This window comes from Oncorhynchus kisutch, unplaced genomic scaffold, assembly GCF_002021735.2.
Source record: "Oncorhynchus kisutch isolate 150728-3 unplaced genomic scaffold, Okis_V2 scaffold1009, whole genome shotgun sequence".
Lineage (NCBI taxonomy): Eukaryota > Metazoa > Chordata > Actinopteri > Salmoniformes > Salmonidae > Oncorhynchus > Oncorhynchus kisutch.
In genome coordinates, this window is record NW_022262954.1 from 13926 (window position 1) to 34544 (window position 20619).

Here is a 20619-nt window from a genome sequence, read left to right on the forward strand (position 1 = left end):
TGGGGTTATACCTACCTATTAGTCAGTAAGCCTTGTCCTAGCCAGAACAGACTACAGGGTTATACCTACCTATTAGTCAGTAAGCCTTGTCCTAGCCAGAACAGACTACAGGGTTATACCTACCTATTAGTCAGTAAGCCTTGTCCTAGCCAGAACAGACTACAGGGTTATACCTACCTATTAGTCAGTAAGCCTTGTCCTAGCCAGAACAGACTATAGGGTTATACCTACCTATTAGTCAGTAAGCCTTGTCCTAGCCAGAACAGACTATAGGGTTATACCTACCTATTAGTCAGTAAGCCTTGTCCTAGCCAGAACAGACTATAGGGTTATACCTACCTATTAGTCAGTAAGCCTTGTCCTAGCCAGAACAGACTATAGGGTTATACCTACCTATTAGTCAGTAAGCCTTGTCCTAGCCAGAACAGACTATAGGGTTATACCTACCTATTAGTCAGTAAGCCTTGTCCTAGCCAGAACAGACTATAGGGTTATACCTACCTATTAGTCAGTAAGCCTTGTCCTAGCCAGAACAGACTACAGGGTTATACCTACCTATTAGTCAGTAAGCCTTGTCCTAGCCAGAACAGACTATAGGGTTATACCTACCTATTAGTCAGTAAGCCTTGTCCTAGCCAGAACAGACTATAGGGTTATACCTACCTATTAGTCAGTAAGCCTTGTCCTAGTCAGAACAGACTATAGGGTTATACCTACCTATTAGTCAGTAAGCCTTGTCCTAGCCAGAACAGACTATAGGGATATACCTACCTATTAGTCAGTAAGCCTTGTCCTAGCCAGAACAGACTATAGGGTTATACCTACCTATTAGTCAGTAAGCCTTGTCCTAGCCAGAACAGACTACAGGGTTATACCTACCTATTAGTCAGTAAGCCTTGTCCTAGCCAGAACAGACTATAGGGTTATACCAGCTATTAGTCAGTAAGCCTTGTCCTAGCCAGAACAGACTACAGGGTTATACCTACCTATTAGTCAGTAAGCCTTGTCCTAGCCAGAACAGACTACAGGGTTATACCTACCTATTAGTCAGTAAGCCTTGTCCTAGCCAGAACAGACTATAGGGTTATACCAGCTATTAGTCAGTAAGCCTTGTCCTAGCCAGAACAGACTATAGGGTTATACCTACCTATTAGTCAGTAAGCCTTGTCCTAGCCAGAACAGACTATAGGGTTATACCTACCTATTAGTCAGTAAGCCTTGTCCTAGCCAGAACAGACTACAGGGTTATACCTACCTATTAGTCAGTAAGCCTTGTCCTAGCCAGAACAGACTACAGGGTTATACCTACCTATTAGTCAGTAAGCCTTGTCCTAGCCAGAACAGACTATAGGGTTATACCTACCTATTAGTCAGTAAGCCTTGTCCTAGTCAGAACAGACTATAGGGTTATACCTACCTATTAGTCAGTAAGCCTTGTCCTAGCCAGAACAGACTATAGGGTTATACCTACCTATTAGTCAGTAAGCCTTGTCCTAGCCAGAACAGACTATAGGGTTATACCTACCTATTAGTCAGTAAGCCTTGTCCTAGCCAGAACAGACTACAGGGTTATACCTACCTATTAGTCAGTAAGCCTTGTCCTAGCCAGAACAGACTATAGGGTTATACCTACCTATTAGTCAGTAAGCCTTGTCCTAGCCAGAACAGACTATAGGGTTATACCTACCTATTAGTCAGTAAGCCTTGTCCTAGCCAGAACAGACTATAGGGTTATACCTACCTATTAGTCAGTAAGCCTTGTCCTAGCCAGAACAGACTACAGGGTTATACCTACCTATTAGTCAGTAAGCCTTGTCCTAGCCAGAACAGACTATAGGGTTATACCTACCTATTAGTCAGTAAGCCTTGTCCTAGCCAGAACAGACTATAGGGTTATACCTACCTATTAGTCAGTAAGCCTTGTCCTAGCCAGAACAGACTATAGGGTTATACCTACCTATTAGTCAGTAAGCCTTGTCCTAGCCAGAACAGACTGCAGGGTTATACCTACCTATTAGTCAGTAAGCCTTGTCCTAGCCAGAACAGACTACAGGGTTATACCTACCTATTAGTCAGTAAGCCTTGTCCTAGCCAGAACAGACTGCAGGGTTATACCTACCTATTAGTCAGTAAGCCTTGTCCTAGCCAGAACAGACTATAGGGTTATACCTACCTATTAGTCAGTAAGCCTTGTCCTAGCCAGAACAGACTATAGGGTTATACCTACCTATTAGTCAGTAAGCCTTGTCCTAGCCAGAACAGACTGCAGGGTTATACCAGCTATTAGTCAGTAAGCCTTGTCCTAGTCAGAACAGACTACAGGGTTATACCAGCTATTAGTCAGTAAGCCTTGTCCTAGCCAGAACAGACTATAGGGTTATACCTACCTATTAGTCAGTAAGCCTTGTCCTAGCCAGAACAGACTACAGGGTTATACCTACCTATTAGTCAGTAAGCCTTGTCCTAGCCAGAACAGACTATAGGGTTATACCTACCTATTAGTCAGTAAGCCTTGTCCTAGCCAGAACAGACTACAGGGTTATACCTACCTATTAGTCAGTAAGCCTTGTCCTAGCCAGAACAGACTACAGGGTTATACCTACCTATTAGTCAGTAAGCCTTGTCCTAGCCAGAACAGACTATAGGGTTATACCTACCTATTAGTCAGTAAGCCTTGTCCTAGCCAGAACAGACTATAGGGTTATACCTACCTATTAGTCAGTAAGCCTTGTCCTAGTCAGAACAGACTATAGGGTTATACCTACCTATTAGTCAGTAAGCCTTGTCCTAGCCAGAACAGACTATAGGGTTATACCTACCTATTAGTCAGTAAGCCTTGTCCTAGCCAGAACAGACTATAGGGTTATACCTACCTATTAGTCAGTAAGCCTTGTCCTAGCCAGAACAGACTATAGGGTTATACCTACCTATTAGTCAGTAAGCCTTGTCCTAGCCAGAACAGACTGCAGGGTTATACCTACCTATTAGTCAGTAAGCCTTGTCCTAGCCAGAACAGACTATAGGGTTATACCTACCTATTAGTCAGTAAGCCTTGTCCTAGCCAGAACAGACTACAGGGTTATACCTACCTATTAGTCAGTAAGCCTTGTCCTAGCCAGAACAGACTATAGGGTTATACCTACCTATTAGTCAGTAAGCCTTGTCCTAGCCAGAACAGACTATAGGGTTATACCTACCTATTAGTCAGTAAGCCTTGTCCTAGCCAGAACAGACTATAGGGTTATACCTACCTATTAGTCAGTAAGCCTTGTCCTAGCCAGAACAGACTATAGGGTTATACCTACCTATTAGTCAGTAAGCCTTGTCCTAGCCAGAACAGACTACAGGGTTATACCTACCTATTAGTCAGTAAGCCTTGTCCTAGCCAGAACAGACTATAGGGTTATACCTACCTATTAGTCAGTAAGCCTTGTCCTAGCCAGAACAGACTATAGGGTTATACCTACCTATTAGTCAGTAAGCCTTGTCCTAGCCAGAACAGACTATAGGGTTATACCTACCTATTAGTCAGTAAGCCTTGTCCTAGTCAGAACAGACTATAGGGTTATACCTACCTATTAGTCAGTAAGCCTTGTCCTAGCCAGAACAGACTATAGGGTTATACCTACCTATTAGTCAGTAAGCCTTGTCCTAGCCAGAACAGACTATAGGGTTATACCTACCTATTAGTCAGTAAGCCTTGTCCTAGCCAGAACAGACTATAGGGTTATACCTACCTATTAGTCAGTAAGCCTTGTCCTAGCCAGAACAGACTACAGGGTTATACCTACCTATTAGTCAGTAAGCCTTGTCCTAGCCAGAACAGACTACAGGGTTATACCTACCTATTAGTCAGTAAGCCTTGTCCTAGCCAGAACAGACTACAGGGTTATACCTACCTATTAGTCAGGTAATACATTATATAACTAAGTGCTAACTGGTGAACTGAGCATGTAAGAAAAGTGTATTGCAGATCTCTAAGCCCTAACCCCAAGCACCCTTCCCTTTGTCTCCTGCCCCCTGACCTCTAACCCCAGTCTGTGACTTACAGTTCAGTGACGTTGCGGGGCAACCCCTTGGGCAGGGCCTGGAGGTGTTTGTTACTACAGCGGACCACCGTCTCTGTACAGGTACACTCAGTGGGACACTGAGGACGAGCTACACAGCTACTCTCCTCCAATACTGCACCTGGGAGAGAAGGGAGACTACTTTAAATATAATATACTTCTATCACTTTCGATCAATGAAATTATAAAATCTCTATGTGTCCTTGTGTGTGATGTGTGTTTCTGCGTGAGTCCGTGCGTGTGTGTGTGTGTCGTACCGTCGTCACAGCGGAAGTCTGGTGCTGCTACGTCCTGTAGTGGGATCTCTCTGAGGAAGGAGGGGCTCTGGCAGCGAGGGTTCCCCGTTACGATTCGTCTAGAACGAAGCCACGCCCCCAACCACGCCAGACGACAGTCACAGTTAAACGGGTTGGCCAACAGGTTCCTGAGGGAGGGAGGAATAAAGAGGTGGGTGGAGTGAGAGAGAGGGAGGTTAGAGAGAGATGGGGGAGAGAGAGGTGGAGGTTAGAGAGAGGTGGGGGGAGAGAGAGGTGTGGTTAAGAGAGAGAGATGGGGGGAAATAGGGGGAGAGAAAGAGAGCGAGAGTGTGAGAGATAAAGAGAGGCGGTCAGTCAATAACATTCTTAAACTTTCCAAGGATGATTTGTGAATGTGTGTATGTGTGTCTTACAGTGTAGAGAGGTTGGGCAGTGTGTCGAAGGCCCCAGGCATTATGGTGTGGAGCTGGTTGTCATAGAGAGACAACAGGCGGACGTTGGTCAGACCAGTGAAGCTGCCGTTATGGATACAGCTGATACGGTTGTTCCTCAACATCCTACAACACACAGAGAGACACTGTAGTCATTGGTGAAGACAGCATTTTATATTGATGACGACAATTATCCTTCAAGTCTTTTGGGTTGACCAGTTTCATTATTGCAATAATTAAATCGATATTAAATAAAGATGATTGTTTGAAGAAATGACAAAGTCTCACTCAGTATGAATTTCCACGACAAATAGCAATAAGGCACATCGGGGGTTTGAGGTATATGGCCAATATACCCCAGCTAAGGATTGTGTCCAGGCACTATGCCAAATATAGCTCGTGCGTCGTGCAGAAGAACAGCCCTTAGTAGTGCTATATTTGGCCATATACCACACCTCCTCAGGCCTTATTACTTAAATAATTGATGATAATAATTATGATTAAGATAAAAATGGTGACTATGAAAACGATAATGATGATGATGATGATGATGATAATGGTGTGGATGGTAATGATAATACTTGCGATGATAATGATGATAATTACAATGATAATGATGATAATTACAATGACATGCTGCAGTAGTTTATGTGTCGGGGGACTAGGGTCAGTCTGTTATATCTGGAGTATTTCTCATGTCTTATCTGGTGTCCTGTGTGAATGTAAGTCTGCTCTCTCTAATTCTCTCTCTCTTTCTCTTCTCTCGGACCTGAGCCCTAGGACCATGCCTCAGGATTACCTGGCCTGATGACTCCTTGCTGTCACCCAGTCCACCTGGTTGTGTTGCTGATCATGTTTCAACTGTTCTACATCTGCATTGCTTGCTGTTTGGTGTTTTAGGCTGGGTTTCTGTATAGCACTTTGTGACTTCGGCTGATGTAAAAGGGCTTTATAAATACATTTGATTGATTGATGATAATAATGATCATGAAGCTGATAATAATGATGATGATAATGATGAAGGTGCTAACTCACAGCATGCGGACGCCGCCCATGCCCCTGAACATGGTCCCTCTGACAGAGTCCAGGTGATTGGCTGTCAGGTGGAGTTCCATGACAGACCCCGCCCCCTCAAACACTCCGTCCTCGATCTCTGAGATCTTGTTGTTGCTAAGGTTACTGAAAAACACGGATTATGCTGGTTACAAACAACAAACCAATGGTCAACTGAATTATCCAATAACATACAAGACACGTGGACTTTTATGGTTACTAATGAACAGATATGAATTCCTTTTAGATATTGGTCTGAAATATTATGCCTTGTTACACCTCATCAGCAGTTACACTATGTTTATTACTTATATTATTATTATTATTAAAATGTTAATGAATAAATGTGATGAACTAATACCCCCCAAAAATCAACAATGGTGGATAACTTAAAACTTCAGAAGTAAATTGAGAGAGCGTACATTTTCTTGAGCTGAGAGAGGGTCTTGAAGACACCGGTGGCTTCCAGCACTGAGATATCATTGTTGTTGAGACGCCTGAGACGGGAGGAGAAAACTGTCAGAGAACAGACAGAAAGCAGCAATAGATAACAGTATACTGTGTGTGTGTCCTTACAGCTCGGTGGTAGAGGCAGGTAGGTGTTGGGGGAACTTGGTGAGACGGAGGTTAGAGCAGTCCACTACGTTGGCTTCACAGCGACACTTAGCAGGACACACTGGCTTACTGTTACACTCATTATTCAGACGGGTGTCTTCTGTACCTGGACACATTCACCACACACAGAACACACTGTATTATCACACACAACACACTGTATTATCACATACAACACACACACAACACACTGTATTATCACATAGAACACACTGTATTATCACATAGAACACACTGTATTATCACATAGAACACACTGTATTATCACATAGAACACACTGTATTATCGCATAGAACACACTGTATTATCACACAGAACACACTGTATTATCACATAGAACATACTGTATTATCACATAGAACACACTGTATTATCACATAGAACACACTGTATGATCACATAGAACAGACTGTATGATCACATAGAACACACTATATTATCACATAGAACACACTGTATGATCACATAGAACATACCGTAAATCACATAGAACTCACCGTATTATCACATATAATACCGTATTATCACATAGAACATACATTATCACACAGAATACATTGTTTACATACAGTGGAGCAAAAAAGTATTTAGTCAGCCACCAATTGTGCAAGTTCTCCCACTTAAAAAGATGAGAGAGGCCTGTAATTTTCATCATAGGTACACTTCAACTATGACAGACAAAATGAGAAAAAAAATCCAGAAAATCACATTGTAGGATTTTTAATGAATTTATTTGCAAATTATGGTGGAAAATAAGTATTTAAATACTTGTTTGCCCCACTGTACCACCACAGACTGAGGTTGGCACTAAGACAGCATTGAATGAGCTGTATTCCGCCATAAGCAAACAAGAAAACGCTCACCCAGAGGCGGTGCTCCTAGTGGCCGGGGACTTAAATGCAGGGAAACTTAAATCCGTTTTACCAAATTTCTATCAGCATGTTAAATGTGCAACCAGAGGGTTAAAAAACTCTGGACCACCTTTACTCCACACACAAAGACGCCTACAAAGCTCTCCCTCGCCCTCCATTTGGCAAATCTGACCATAATTCTATCCTCCTGATTCCGGCTTACAAGCAAAAATTAAAGCAGGAAGCACCAGTGACTCAGTCTATAAAAAAGTGATCAGATGAAGCAGATGCTAAACTACAGGACTGTTTTACTAGCACAGACTGGAACATATTCCGGGATTCCTCAGATGGCATTGAGGAGTACACCACACCAGTAATTGGCTTCATCAATAAGTGCATCGATGATGTCATCCCCACAGTGACCGTACGTACATACCCCAACCAGAAGCCATGGATTACAGGCAACATCTGCACTGAGCTAAAGGCTAGAGCTGCCACTATCAAAGAGCAGGACTCTAACCCGGAAGCTTATAAGAAATCCCGCTATGCCCTCCATCGAACCATCAAACAGGTAAAGCATCAATACAGGACTAAGATCGAATCGTACTACACTGGCTCTGAAGCTCGTCGGATGTGGCAGGGCTTGCAAACCATTACAGACTGCAAAGGGAAGCACAGTCGAGAGCTGCTCAGTCACACAAGCCTACCAGACGAGCAAAACTACTTCTATACTTGCTTCAAGGCAAATAACACTGAAACATGCATGACAGCACCAGCTGTTCCAGAAGACTGTGTGATCACTCTCTCCACAGCCGATGTGAGTAAGACCTTTAAACAGGTCAACATTCACAAGACTGCAGCGCCAGACGGATTACCAGGACGTGTACTGCGAGCATGCGCTGACCAACTGGCACGTGTCTTCATTGACATGTTCAACCTCTCCCTGTCTGAGTCTGTAATACCAACATGTTTCAAGCAGACCACCATAGTGCCTGTGCCCAAGAACACTAAGGTAACCTGCCTAAATGACTACCAACCTGTAGCACTGACGTCTATAGCCATGAAGTGCTTTGAAAGGCTGGTCATGGCTCACATCAACACCATTATCCCAGAAACTCTAGACCCATTACAATTTGCATACCGCACCAACAGATCCACAGATTATGCCTTTTCTATTGCACTCCATACTGCCCTTTCCCACCTGGACAAAAGGAACACCTATGTGAGAATGCTATTCATTGACTACAGCTCAACGTTCAACTCCATAGTGCCCTCAAAGCTCATCCATAAGCTAAGGACCCTGGGACTAAACACCTCCCTCTGCAACTGGATCCTGGACTTCCTGACGGGCCGCCCACAAGGTGGTAAGGGTGGGTAACAACACATCCACCACGCTGATCCTCAACACAGGGACCCCTCAGGAGTGTGTGCTCAGTCCCCTCCTGTACTCCCTGTTCACTCATGACTACACTGCCAGGCACAGCTCCAACACCATCATTAAGTTTGCCGATGACACAACAGTGGTAGGACTGATCACTGACAACGACGAGACCGCCTATAGGGAGGAGGTCAGAGACCTGGCCGTGTGGTGCCAGGACAACAACCTCTCCCGCAACATGATCAAGACAAAGGAGATGATTGTGGACTACAGGAAAAAGAGGACCGAAAGCATTGGTTGCATCACTGGCTGGGTACGGCAACTGCTCAGCCTCCAACCGCAAGGCACTACAGAGGATAGTGCAAACGGCCCAGTACATCACTGGAGCCAAGTTTCCTGCCATCCAGGATCTCTATACCAGGTGGTGTCAGAGGAAGGCCCTAAAAATTGTCAAAGACTCCAGCCACCCTAGTCATAAGACTGTTCTCTTTGCTACCGCACAGCAAGCGCTACCAGAGCACCAAATCTAGGTCCAAGGAGCTTCTAAACAGCTTCTACCCCCAAGCCATAAGACTCCTGAACATCTAATCAAATGGCTACCCAGACTATTTGCATTGCCCCCCTCCCCCACCCCCTCTCCCCCTCTTTTACACCGCTGCTACTCTCTGTTATCATCTATGCATAGTCACTATAATAACTCTACCTACATGTACATATTACCTCAACTAACCGGTGCCCCCGCACATTGACTCTGTACCGGTACCCCCTCCATATATAGTCTCACTATTGTTATTTTACTGCTGCTCTTTAATTTCTTGTTACTTTTATTTCCTATCCGTATTTTTTTCAACTGCCTTGTTGGTTAGGGGCTCGTAAGTAAGCATTTCACTGTAAGGTCTACCTACACCTGCTGTATTCGGCGCATGTGACTACTAAAATTTGATTTGATCACATAGAACACACTGTATTATCAAATATAACATACTGTATTTAGATATACTGTACAACACTCATAGAATTAGGGTTGCAAATGTCCGGCAACTTTCACAAATGTCCCAAGTTTTCCAGAAACCCAAGTGAAATGTTCCTGGAATCAGGAGGGAATAAGCAGGAAACCTGGGAATTTTGGGAAAGTTCCCAGATCTTTGCAACCCTACATAGAACAGTGTAGTATTTTCATACCCAGTTACTGTTTAGCGTCCAACATGCCTGGACACAACACAGAAGTCACAGTTCATTTGACATGTTGTATACGTCACACATGAGCAGGTCCAATGTGCAGGACAGATACAGATATACAGTATAATATACTACAGTATGTATATACAGAAGTACAGAAACAGATATACAGTATAATATACTACAGTATGTATATACAGAAGTACAGAATCAGATATACAGTATAATATACTACAGTATGTATATACAGAAGTACAGATAATGATATACAGTATAATATACTACAGTATGTATATACAGAAGTACAGATATACAGTATAATATACTACAGTATGTATATACAGAAGTACAGATACAGATATACAGTATAATATACTACAGTATGTATATACAGAAGTACAGATATACAGTATAATATACTACAGTATGTATATACAGAAGTACAGATACAGATATACAGTATAATATACTACAGTATGCATATACAGAAGTACAGATACAGATATACAGTATAATATACTACAGTATGTATATACAGAAGTACAGATATACAGTATAATATACTACAGTATGTATATACAGAAGTACAGATACATATATACAGTATAATATACTACAGTATGTATATACAGATGTACAGATATACAGTATAATATACTACAGTATGTATATACAGAAGTACAGATATACAGTATAATATACTACAGTATGTATATACAGAAGTACATATACGGATATGTAGAACTAACACACACGTACCTGGGATGTGGTACTGCTCCTTAGCTACCATGGAAACAGAAAAACAAATTAAGTTTACTGACAGTTTAAGGAGGATGGCATCAGGATATAGAATATTCATATATACTGTAGAATGCAGTAGCTTTGTGATTTGTCAAATGTTTGTTTTCCTACTCTAAGATAGATATATCTCTGATGAATAAGAAAGCAGCATCTCCTGGCCCTGTAACGCGGTTATATATGAAACAGAAAACACCACGTCATCTCCATGGTATCATGGTTTAACATAACTCTACGTAATGCCTTATAACCTGTCATAACCTGTACCAGCTCTAAAGCACACAGATCAAGGAGCCGTTACTGGTTTCACTGGAGCTGGGTTGGCAGATAATGCTGGCAGATAATGCTGGCCTATAACGCCGGCAGATAATGCCGGCAGATAATGCGGGCCTATAGCGCGGGCAGATAACGCTGGCCTATAACAATGGCAGATAATGCCGGCAGATAATGCTGGTCTATAACGCTGGCAGATAATGCTGGACTATAACGCTGGCAGATCATGCTGGCCTATAACGCTGGCAGATCATGCTGGCCTATAACACTGGCAGATAATGCTGGCCTATAACCCTGGCAGATAATGCTGGCCTACAACGCTGGCAGATAATGTTGGCCTATAACGCCGGCAGATAATGCTGGCCTATAACGCTGGCAGATAATGCCGTCCTAGAATGCTGGTAGATAATGCCGGACTATAACGCTGGCAGATAATGCTGGACTATAACACTGGCAGATAATGCTGGACTATAACGCTGGCAGATCATGCTGGCCTATAACACTGGCAGATAATGCCGCCCTAGAATGCTGGTAGATAATGCTGGCAGATAATGCTGGACTATAACACTGGCAGATAATGCTGGACTATAACGCTGGCAGATCATGCTGGCCTATAACACTGGCAGATAATGCTGGCCTATAACCCTGGCAGATAATGCTGGCCTATAACGCTGGCAGATGAAGGGAAAGAGTGCCGTGTGTGTGCTGGGACGGAGCCTGGCATAAGTTGGAACAAGGTGATGTAGCTAGACACACACACACTGCAGACACACGTCAGATGACCACAGACAGACAGACACACACACACACGTCAGATGACCACAGACAGACAGACAGACACACACACACACACACGTCAGATGGGCACAGACAGACAGACAGACAAACACACACACACGTCAGATGACCACAGACAGACACACACACACGTCAGATGACCACAGACAGACAGACAGACACACACACACGTCAGATGACCACAGACAGACACATACACACACACACGTCAGATGACCACAGACAGACAGACAGACACACACACACGTCAGATGACCACAGACAGACAGACAGACACACACACACACACACGTCAGATGACCACAGACAGACAGACAGACACACACACACACACACGTCAGATGACCACAGACAGACAGACACACACACACAGACGTCAGATGACCACAGACAGACACACACACACACACGTCAGATGACCAGACAGACACACACACACAGACGTCAGATGACCACAGACAGACACACACACACACGTCAGATGACCACAGACAGACAGACAGACACACACACACACGTCAGATGACCACAGACAGACAGACAGACACACACACACACGTCAGATGACCACAGACAGACAGACACACACACACAGACGTCAGATGACCACAGACAGACACACACACACACACACACGTCAGATGACCAGACAGACACACACACACAGACGTCAGATGACCACAGACAGACACACACACACACGTCAGATGACCACAGACAGACAGACACACACACACGTCAGATGACCACAGACAGACAGACACACACCAGAGCAGCGGAACTTCTTGCTCTTGATCTGCCCGATGCGTTTGTTGGCCAGTCTGCGTGGGCTGGCACAGCGGGCACCGCTGGTCTCTATGGGGTTGGACCTCAGGTAGTCTGCCAGCCATTTCAGGTTACAGTCACACACAAACGGGTTCTGGGCCAGGTGACTAGGGGGAGAGAGGGGTCAGAGGTCAGGTTTTAAAAGAATATGGAGGGCCCAACCACTTCTGGTTTTGTTTCTACCTGGTAGTTAATTGATTCCAGGTCCTGGTCTCCCCAACCACTTCTGGTTTTGTTTCTACCTGGTAGTTAATTGATTCCAGGTCCTGGTCTCCCCAACCACTTCTGGTTTTGTTTCTACGTGGTAGTTAATTGCACTCCCCCGGTGTCCCAGGTCTGAATTAGTCCTTTATTACAAGGAGAGGATAAAAGCAGAAGTGTTTGGGCCCTCCAGAACCGTCATAGAACAGACCTGCTCTAATACTATATGGATGTGGAGACTTCATCTGTCTGCATCAGTATGTAGGATTGAACATGTATGTATGCCTGTTTGGGTATTGTATTTGACAGTACACCTATGCATACCACAGTGTCTGTATACTGTGTGAAGGTGTGTGTGCATCCATGCGTGTGTGTGTGTGTGACTCACAGTGTCTGTATACTGTGTGGGGGTGTGAAAGTGTGTGTGCATGTGTGCGTGTGTGTGTGTGTGTGTGTGTGTGTGTGTGTGTGTGTGTGTGTGTGTGTGTGTGTGTGTGTGTGTGTGAGAGAGACTCACAGTGTCTGTATACTGTGTGGGGGTGTGAAGGTGTGTGTGCGTGTGTGTGTGTGAGACTCACAGTGTCTGTATACTGTGTGAAGGTGTGTGTGTGTGTGTGTGCGTGTGTGTGAGACTCACAGTGTCTGTATACTGTGTGGGGGTGTGAAGGTGTGTGTGTGTGTGTGTGTGTGTGTGTGTGTGTGTGTGTGTGTGTGTGTGTGTGTGTGTGTGTGTGTGTGTGTGTGTGTGTGTGTGTGTGTGTGTGTGTGTGTGTGTGAGAGACTCACAGTGTCTGTATACTGTGAAGGGGTGAGAAGGTTCCTTTAGCCAGGGTCTGGATCTTGTTGTCGTAGAGAGACAGCAGAGCTAGATTCTCTAGGTCCTGGAAGGCTGTGGCTCGAATACAGTGGATCTTATTGGCATTCAGGAGACTGGGAGAGAGACAGAGACAGAGGGGGGAGAGAGTGAGGATGGAGAAAGAGAGGGAGAGAGAGAGAGAGATAGGGAGAGAGGGAGGGAGAGAGAGAGGGAGAGCGATAGAGAAGGAGAGATAGGGGGATGGAGGGAGGGAGATAGAGAGGGAGGGAGGGAGGGATGGAGGGAGGGAGGGAGGGAGGGAGGGAGGGAGGGAGGGAGGGAGGGAGGGAGGGAGGGAGGGAGGGAGGGAGGGAGGGAGGGAGGGAGGGAGGGAGGGAGGGAGGGAGGGCAGTTCTGTTCCTAAACTAAAAGCACATACTGTATATCAGGCTCTGGTCAAAATTAGTGCACTACATAGGGAATGATTTAGGAAGTACACAGTATAGTGCACTACATAGGGAATGGGGAATGATTTAGGAAGTAGACAGTATAGTGCACTACATAGGGAATAGGTTATGATCTAGGAAGTAGACAGTATAGTGTACTACATAGGAAATAGGGTATGATCTAGGAAGTAGACAGTACAGTGCACTACACAGGGAATAGGGTATAATCTAGGATGTAGACAGTACAGTGCACTACATAGGGAATAGGGTATGATCTAGGAAGTAGACAGTATAGTGTACTACATAGGGGATAGGGTATGATCTAGGAAGTAGACAGTATAGTGTACTACATAGGGGATAGGGTATGATATAGGAAGTAGACAGTACAGTGCACTACATAGGGTATGATATAGGAAGTAGACAGTACAGTGCACTACATAGGGTATGATATAGGAAGTAGACAGTATAGTGCACTACATAGGGTATGATATAGGAAGTAGACAGTATAGTGCACTACATAGGGAATGGGGTATGATTTAGGAAGTAGACAGTATAGTGCACTACATAGTGAATGGGGTATGATTTAGGAAGTAGACAGTATAGTGCACTACATAGGGTATGATCTAGGAAGTAGACAGTACAGTGGACTACATAGGGAATAGGGTGTGATCTAGGAAGTAGACAGAATTGTACTTACAGCAGTTCTAGAGAGCCGAGACCCTCAAACAGTCCTCTGGGGAGATCTGTGATCTTATTACCATATAGAACCCTGTAGAGACCATATAGAATAAGACTCAGTACTATACCAGTAACACTATGACAATATTACCATACAGAACCCTGTAGAGACCATATAGAATAAGACTGAGTACTATACCAGTAACACTATGACAATATTACCATACAGAACCCTGTAGAGACCTTATAGAATAAGACTGAGTACTATAGCAGTAACACTATGACAATATTACCATACAGAACCCTGTAGAGACCATACAGAATAAGACTGAGTACTATAGCAGTAACACTATGACAATACTACCATACAGAACCCTGTAGAGACCATATAGAATAAGACTCAGTACTATACCAGTAATACCATGGCAATATTACCATACAGAACCCTGTAGAGACCATATAGAATAAGACTGAGTACTATAGCAGTAACACTATGACAATATTACCATACAGAACCCTGTAGAGACCATACAGAATAAGACTGAGTACTATAGCAGTAACACTATGACAATATTACCATACAGAACCCTGTAGAGACCATATAGAATAAGACTCAGTACTATAGCAGTAACACCGTGACAATATTACCATACAGAACCCTGTAGAGACCATATAGAATAAGACTCAGTACTATAGCAGTAACACTATCTGGCTATCTTGCCCCATCTGGCTCATATCACTCAGAAGAGGGAACTGGAACACACCCAGACTAAAAGGCACAGCACAGTCCCATTCATCCCAGACAGGGCTATCCCCTAAGGGGACACTTACCAACTACCAGCCCCCCCTCCTCCCCTGGACCCCCACAGAAAACAAACACACACACAGTCTCCCAGACCTCCCATTGAGGCTGATTCAGTAGGACACATAAAATAAGGACTGTCTGTTTAACTCTATATAAACACTATACATTATTCACAATGATATGTACACACACACTCCCTCATGATCATGTATATGCAGTAGAGACAGAGACATGTCAACACATACGTTAGTACACACAGACTGACAGATACACAGACATAAAGAGAGAAAGACAGACACACACACTGATGGCGACACACACACTGATGGCGACACACACACTGATGGCGACACACACACTGATGGCGACACACACACACAGACACACACACTGATGGCGACACACACACACACACTGATGGCGACACACACACTGATGGCGACACACACACTGATGGCGACACACACACTGATGGCGACACACACACACACTGATGGCGACACACACACACACACACTGATGGCGACACACACCCACACACACACTGATGGCGACACACACACACACACAGATGGCGACACACAGACACTAATGGCTACACACACACTGATGGCGACACACAGACACACACTGATGGCGACACACACACACACACTGATGGCGACACACAAACACTAATGGCTACACACACACTGATGGCGACACACACACTGATGGCGACACACACACTGATGGCGACACACACACTGATGGCGACACACACACACAGACACACACACTGATGGCGACACACACACACACACACTGATGGCGACACACACACACACACACTGATGGCGACACACACACACACACACTGATGGCGACACACACACACACACACACAGATGGCGACACACAGACACTAATGGCTACACACACACTGATGGCGACACACAGACACACACTGATGGCGACACACACACACACACTGATGGCGACACACACACTGATGGCGACACACAGACACACACACTGATGGCGACACACACACTGATGGCGACACACAGACACACACACTGATGGCGACACACACACTGATGGCGACACACACACTGATGGCGACACACAAACACTAATGGCTACACAAACACTGATGGCGACACACAGACTGATGGCGACACACACACTGATGGCGACACACACACTGATGGCGACACACACACACAGACACACACACTGATGGCGACACACACACACACACACTGATGGCGACACACACACACACACACTGATGGCGACACACACACACACACACAGATGGCGACACACAGACACTAATGGCTACACACACACTGATGGCGACACACAGACACACACTGATGGCGACACACACACACACACACTGATGGCGACACACAAACACTAATGGCTACACACACACTGATGGCGACACACACACTGATGGCGACACACAGACACACACACTGATGGCGACACACACACTGATGGCGACACACAGACACACACACTGATGGCGACACACACACTGATGGCGACACACACACTGATGGCGACACACAGACACAAACACTGATGGTTACACACAGACACACACTGATGAAAACAGACTCACAGTGAGTTGAGGGCTCTCAGGCCTTGGAAAACATCGGGAGCGATCTCTGATATCTGATTGTTACTCAGATCTCTGGAAAGAAGGAACAACAACAGTGTTACAGTGAGAACCATGACCTTTGACCTCACACTCTCTCTGACGTCGCCACTTAATGACATCTCCTTTAGGGGGCTGCTTCCTAAATGGCACACTATTCACTATATAGTGCACTACCTTGGACCAGGCCACTATTCACTATATAGTGCACTACCTTGGACCAGGCCACTATTCACTATATAGTGCACTACCTTGGACCAGGCCACTATTCACTATATAGTGCACTACTTATGACCAGGCCAAATAGGAGTCTGGTCAAAGTAGTGCCCTATATAGAGAATAGGATGCCATTTCTCATTTGGGATGCAGCAGACACTGTAAATGCATCCTACAACCTTGGGGAGATGATATAAACCATGCAGAAGACACTGTAAATGCATCCTACAACCTTGGGGAGATGATATAAACCATGCAGAAGACACTGTAAATGCATCCTACAACCTTGGGGAGATGATATAAACCATGCAGAAGACACTGTAAATGCATCCTACAACCTTGGGGAGATGATATAAACCATGCAGAAGACACTGTAAATGCATCCTACAACCTTGGGGAGATGATATAAACCATGCAGAAGACACTGTAAATGCATCCTACAACCTTGGGGAGATGATATAAACCATGCAGAAGACACTGTAAATGCATCCTACAACCTTGGGGAGATGATATAAACCATGCAGAAGACACTGTAAATGCATCCTACAACCTTGGGGAGATGATATAAACCATGCAGCAGAGGACCAGACTAAGGGGAGGTCTCCTGGGTTCTAGCCCACAGAAGAGCTCCTGTGTTGGGCCTCAGAGGTCCAAATCCTCTCCTTGATTAGATGGCACCTTTTCATTCATTTTTTTAAACCTTTATTCATACAGGTTTTTCCTCATTGAGAAAACATCTCTTTTCCAAGAGAGACTTGGTCCAATAGCAGCAGAGGGAACAACGTTTCAGACAAAACAACTTACATACACTAACACAACATTAAACACAGCTATAAACACATACAGTACAACAACAAGTCTTGACTAAAAACAGCTGTCCCAAAGACAATTACACTCTTCTATGATATATACATCGATCAAGTGTTTAAACTCCCCCAACGAAACGGTACTTTAACAGAATGATGAAATTCAAACGTGTGCACACACACACACTGACACACACTAACCCTCCACTTCCTACCCCTCATCCTGCCTTAACCCCCCCCCTCGCCCCTGGCTCACTGAGAGTTCAACTAAAGGGCTCCAAAAACCAGTAGCAGATAACAGATAAGATTCTTACTGTATATAATCACTCTGTAGGGTAGGAGACAGGGGGTTAGGGGTGTGTAGAGGTCAAAGGTGGAAGGTCAGGAGTTTTATTTGATTTCATTAGGATATCTTTTAGTGCTCATTAGGACTAATCTAAGAGTCCTTAAATGTAAAAAAAATTACATAATTATAATGATAATAGGATCACATTTTCACATACAGTATAACACACTGTTACAAACAGAAACAATACACTGACATATTGACCAGATAAATACTCGAACAGTCTAAAAAGACGACCATAGTCCTGCACAACCTTCCAGATTATTCTATTTAAATGGTTCTAAAGTATTACTAGATTTTATATATGGAAGGCTTCTGGTTTGCACAGATAAAGTTTTCAATTTCTTTATTGTACTAAATAAAATGTTATTTAGCCTGTTTGTCTTTTCTGTCTGGATACCACATAGATGGTGGACAATCTATTCCTAGTATTTACTGTCTGTCTCTTACCAACTGAATACTGTTCTGTCTGGATAACACATAGATGGTGGACAATCTATTCCTAGTATTTACTGTCTGTCTCTTACCAACTGAATACTGTTCTGTCTGGATAACACATAGATGGTGGACAATCTATTCCTAGTATTTACTGTCTGTCTCTTACCAACTGAATACTGTTCTGTCTGGATAACACATAGATGGTGGACAATCTATTCCTAGTATTTACTGTCTGTCTCTTACCAACTGAATACTGTTCTGTCTGGATAACACATAGATGGTGGACAATCTATTCCTAGTATTTACTGTCTGTCTCTTACCAACTGAATACTGTTCTGTCCGGATAACACATAGATGGTGGACAATCTATTCCTAGTATTTACTGTCTGTCTCTTACCAACTGAATACTGTTCTGTCCGGATAACACATAGATGGTGGACAATCTATTCCTAGTATTTACTGTCTGTCTCTTACCAACTGAATACTGTTCTGTCTGGATAACACATAGATGGTGGACAATCTATTCCTAGTATTTACTGTCTGTCTCTTACCAACTGAATACTGTTCTGTCCGGATAACACATAGATGGTGGACAATCTATTCCTAGTATTTACTGTCTGTCTCTTACCAACTGAATACTGTTCTGTCTGGATAACACATAGATGGTGGACAATCTATTCCTAGTATTTACTGTCTGTCTCTTACCAACTGAATACTGTTCTGTCTGGATAACACATAGATGGTGGACAATCTATTCCTAGTATTTACTGTCTGTCTCTTACCAACTGAATACTGTTCTGTCTGGATAACACATAGATGGTGGACAATCTATTCCTAGTATTTACTGTCTGTCTCTTACCAACTGAATACTGTTCTGTCTGGATAACACATAGATGGTGGACAATCTATTCCTAGTATTTACTGTCTGTCTCTTACCAACTGAATACTGTTCTGTCTGGATAACACATAGATGGTGGACAATCTATTCCTAGTATTTACTGTCTGTCTCTTACCAACTGAATACTGTTCTGTCTGGATAACACATAGATGGTGGACAATCTATTCCTAGTATTTACTGTCTGTCTCTTACCAACTGAATACTGTTCTGTCTGGATAACACATAGATGGTGGACAATCTATTCCTATTATTTACTGTCTGTCTCTTACCAACTGAATACTGTTCTGTCTGGATAACACATAGATGGTGGACAATCTATTCCTAGTATTTACTGTCTGTCTCTTACCAACTGAATACTGTTCTGTCTGGATAACACATAGATGGTGGACAATCTATTCCTAGTATTTACTGTCTGTCTCTTACCAACTGAATACTGTTCTGTCTGGATAACACATAGATGGTGGACAATCTATTCCTAGTATTTACTGTCTGTCTCTTACCAACTGAATACTGTTCTGTCTGGATAACACATAGATGGTGGACAATCTATTCCTAGTATTTACTGTCTGTCTCTTACCAACTGAATACTGTTCTGTCTGGATAACACATAGATGGTGGACAATCTATTCCTAGTATTTACTGTCTGTCTCTTACCAACTGAATACTGTTCTGTCTGGATAACACATAGATGGTGGACAATCTATTCCTAGTATTTACTGTCTGTCTCTTACCAACTGAATACTGTTCTGTCTGGATAACACATAGATGGTGGACAATCTATTCCTAGTATTTACTGTCTGTCTCTTACCAAC

At 43.8% G+C, this 20619-nt stretch overlaps 1 protein-coding gene across 1 annotated transcript in view; it reads right to left on the reverse strand.

Moving 5' to 3' along the window:
* LOC109877215 (slit homolog 1 protein) overlaps positions 1-20619 on the reverse strand; it is a gene marked incomplete at both ends in the record, with an annotated part of 97188 nt that overhangs the window by 12984 nt on the left and 63585 nt on the right. The window contains 11 exon segments of the mRNA XM_031817385.1: positions 4050-4188; positions 4325-4491; positions 4738-4881; positions 5791-5934; positions 6231-6305; positions 6385-6529; positions 10592-10615; positions 12470-12633; positions 13514-13657; positions 14667-14738; positions 17068-17139. Coding sequence (XP_031673245.1) covers positions 4050-4188; positions 4325-4491; positions 4738-4881; positions 5791-5934; positions 6231-6305; positions 6385-6529; positions 10592-10615; positions 12470-12633; positions 13514-13657; positions 14667-14738; positions 17068-17139 — 1290 coding nt within the window.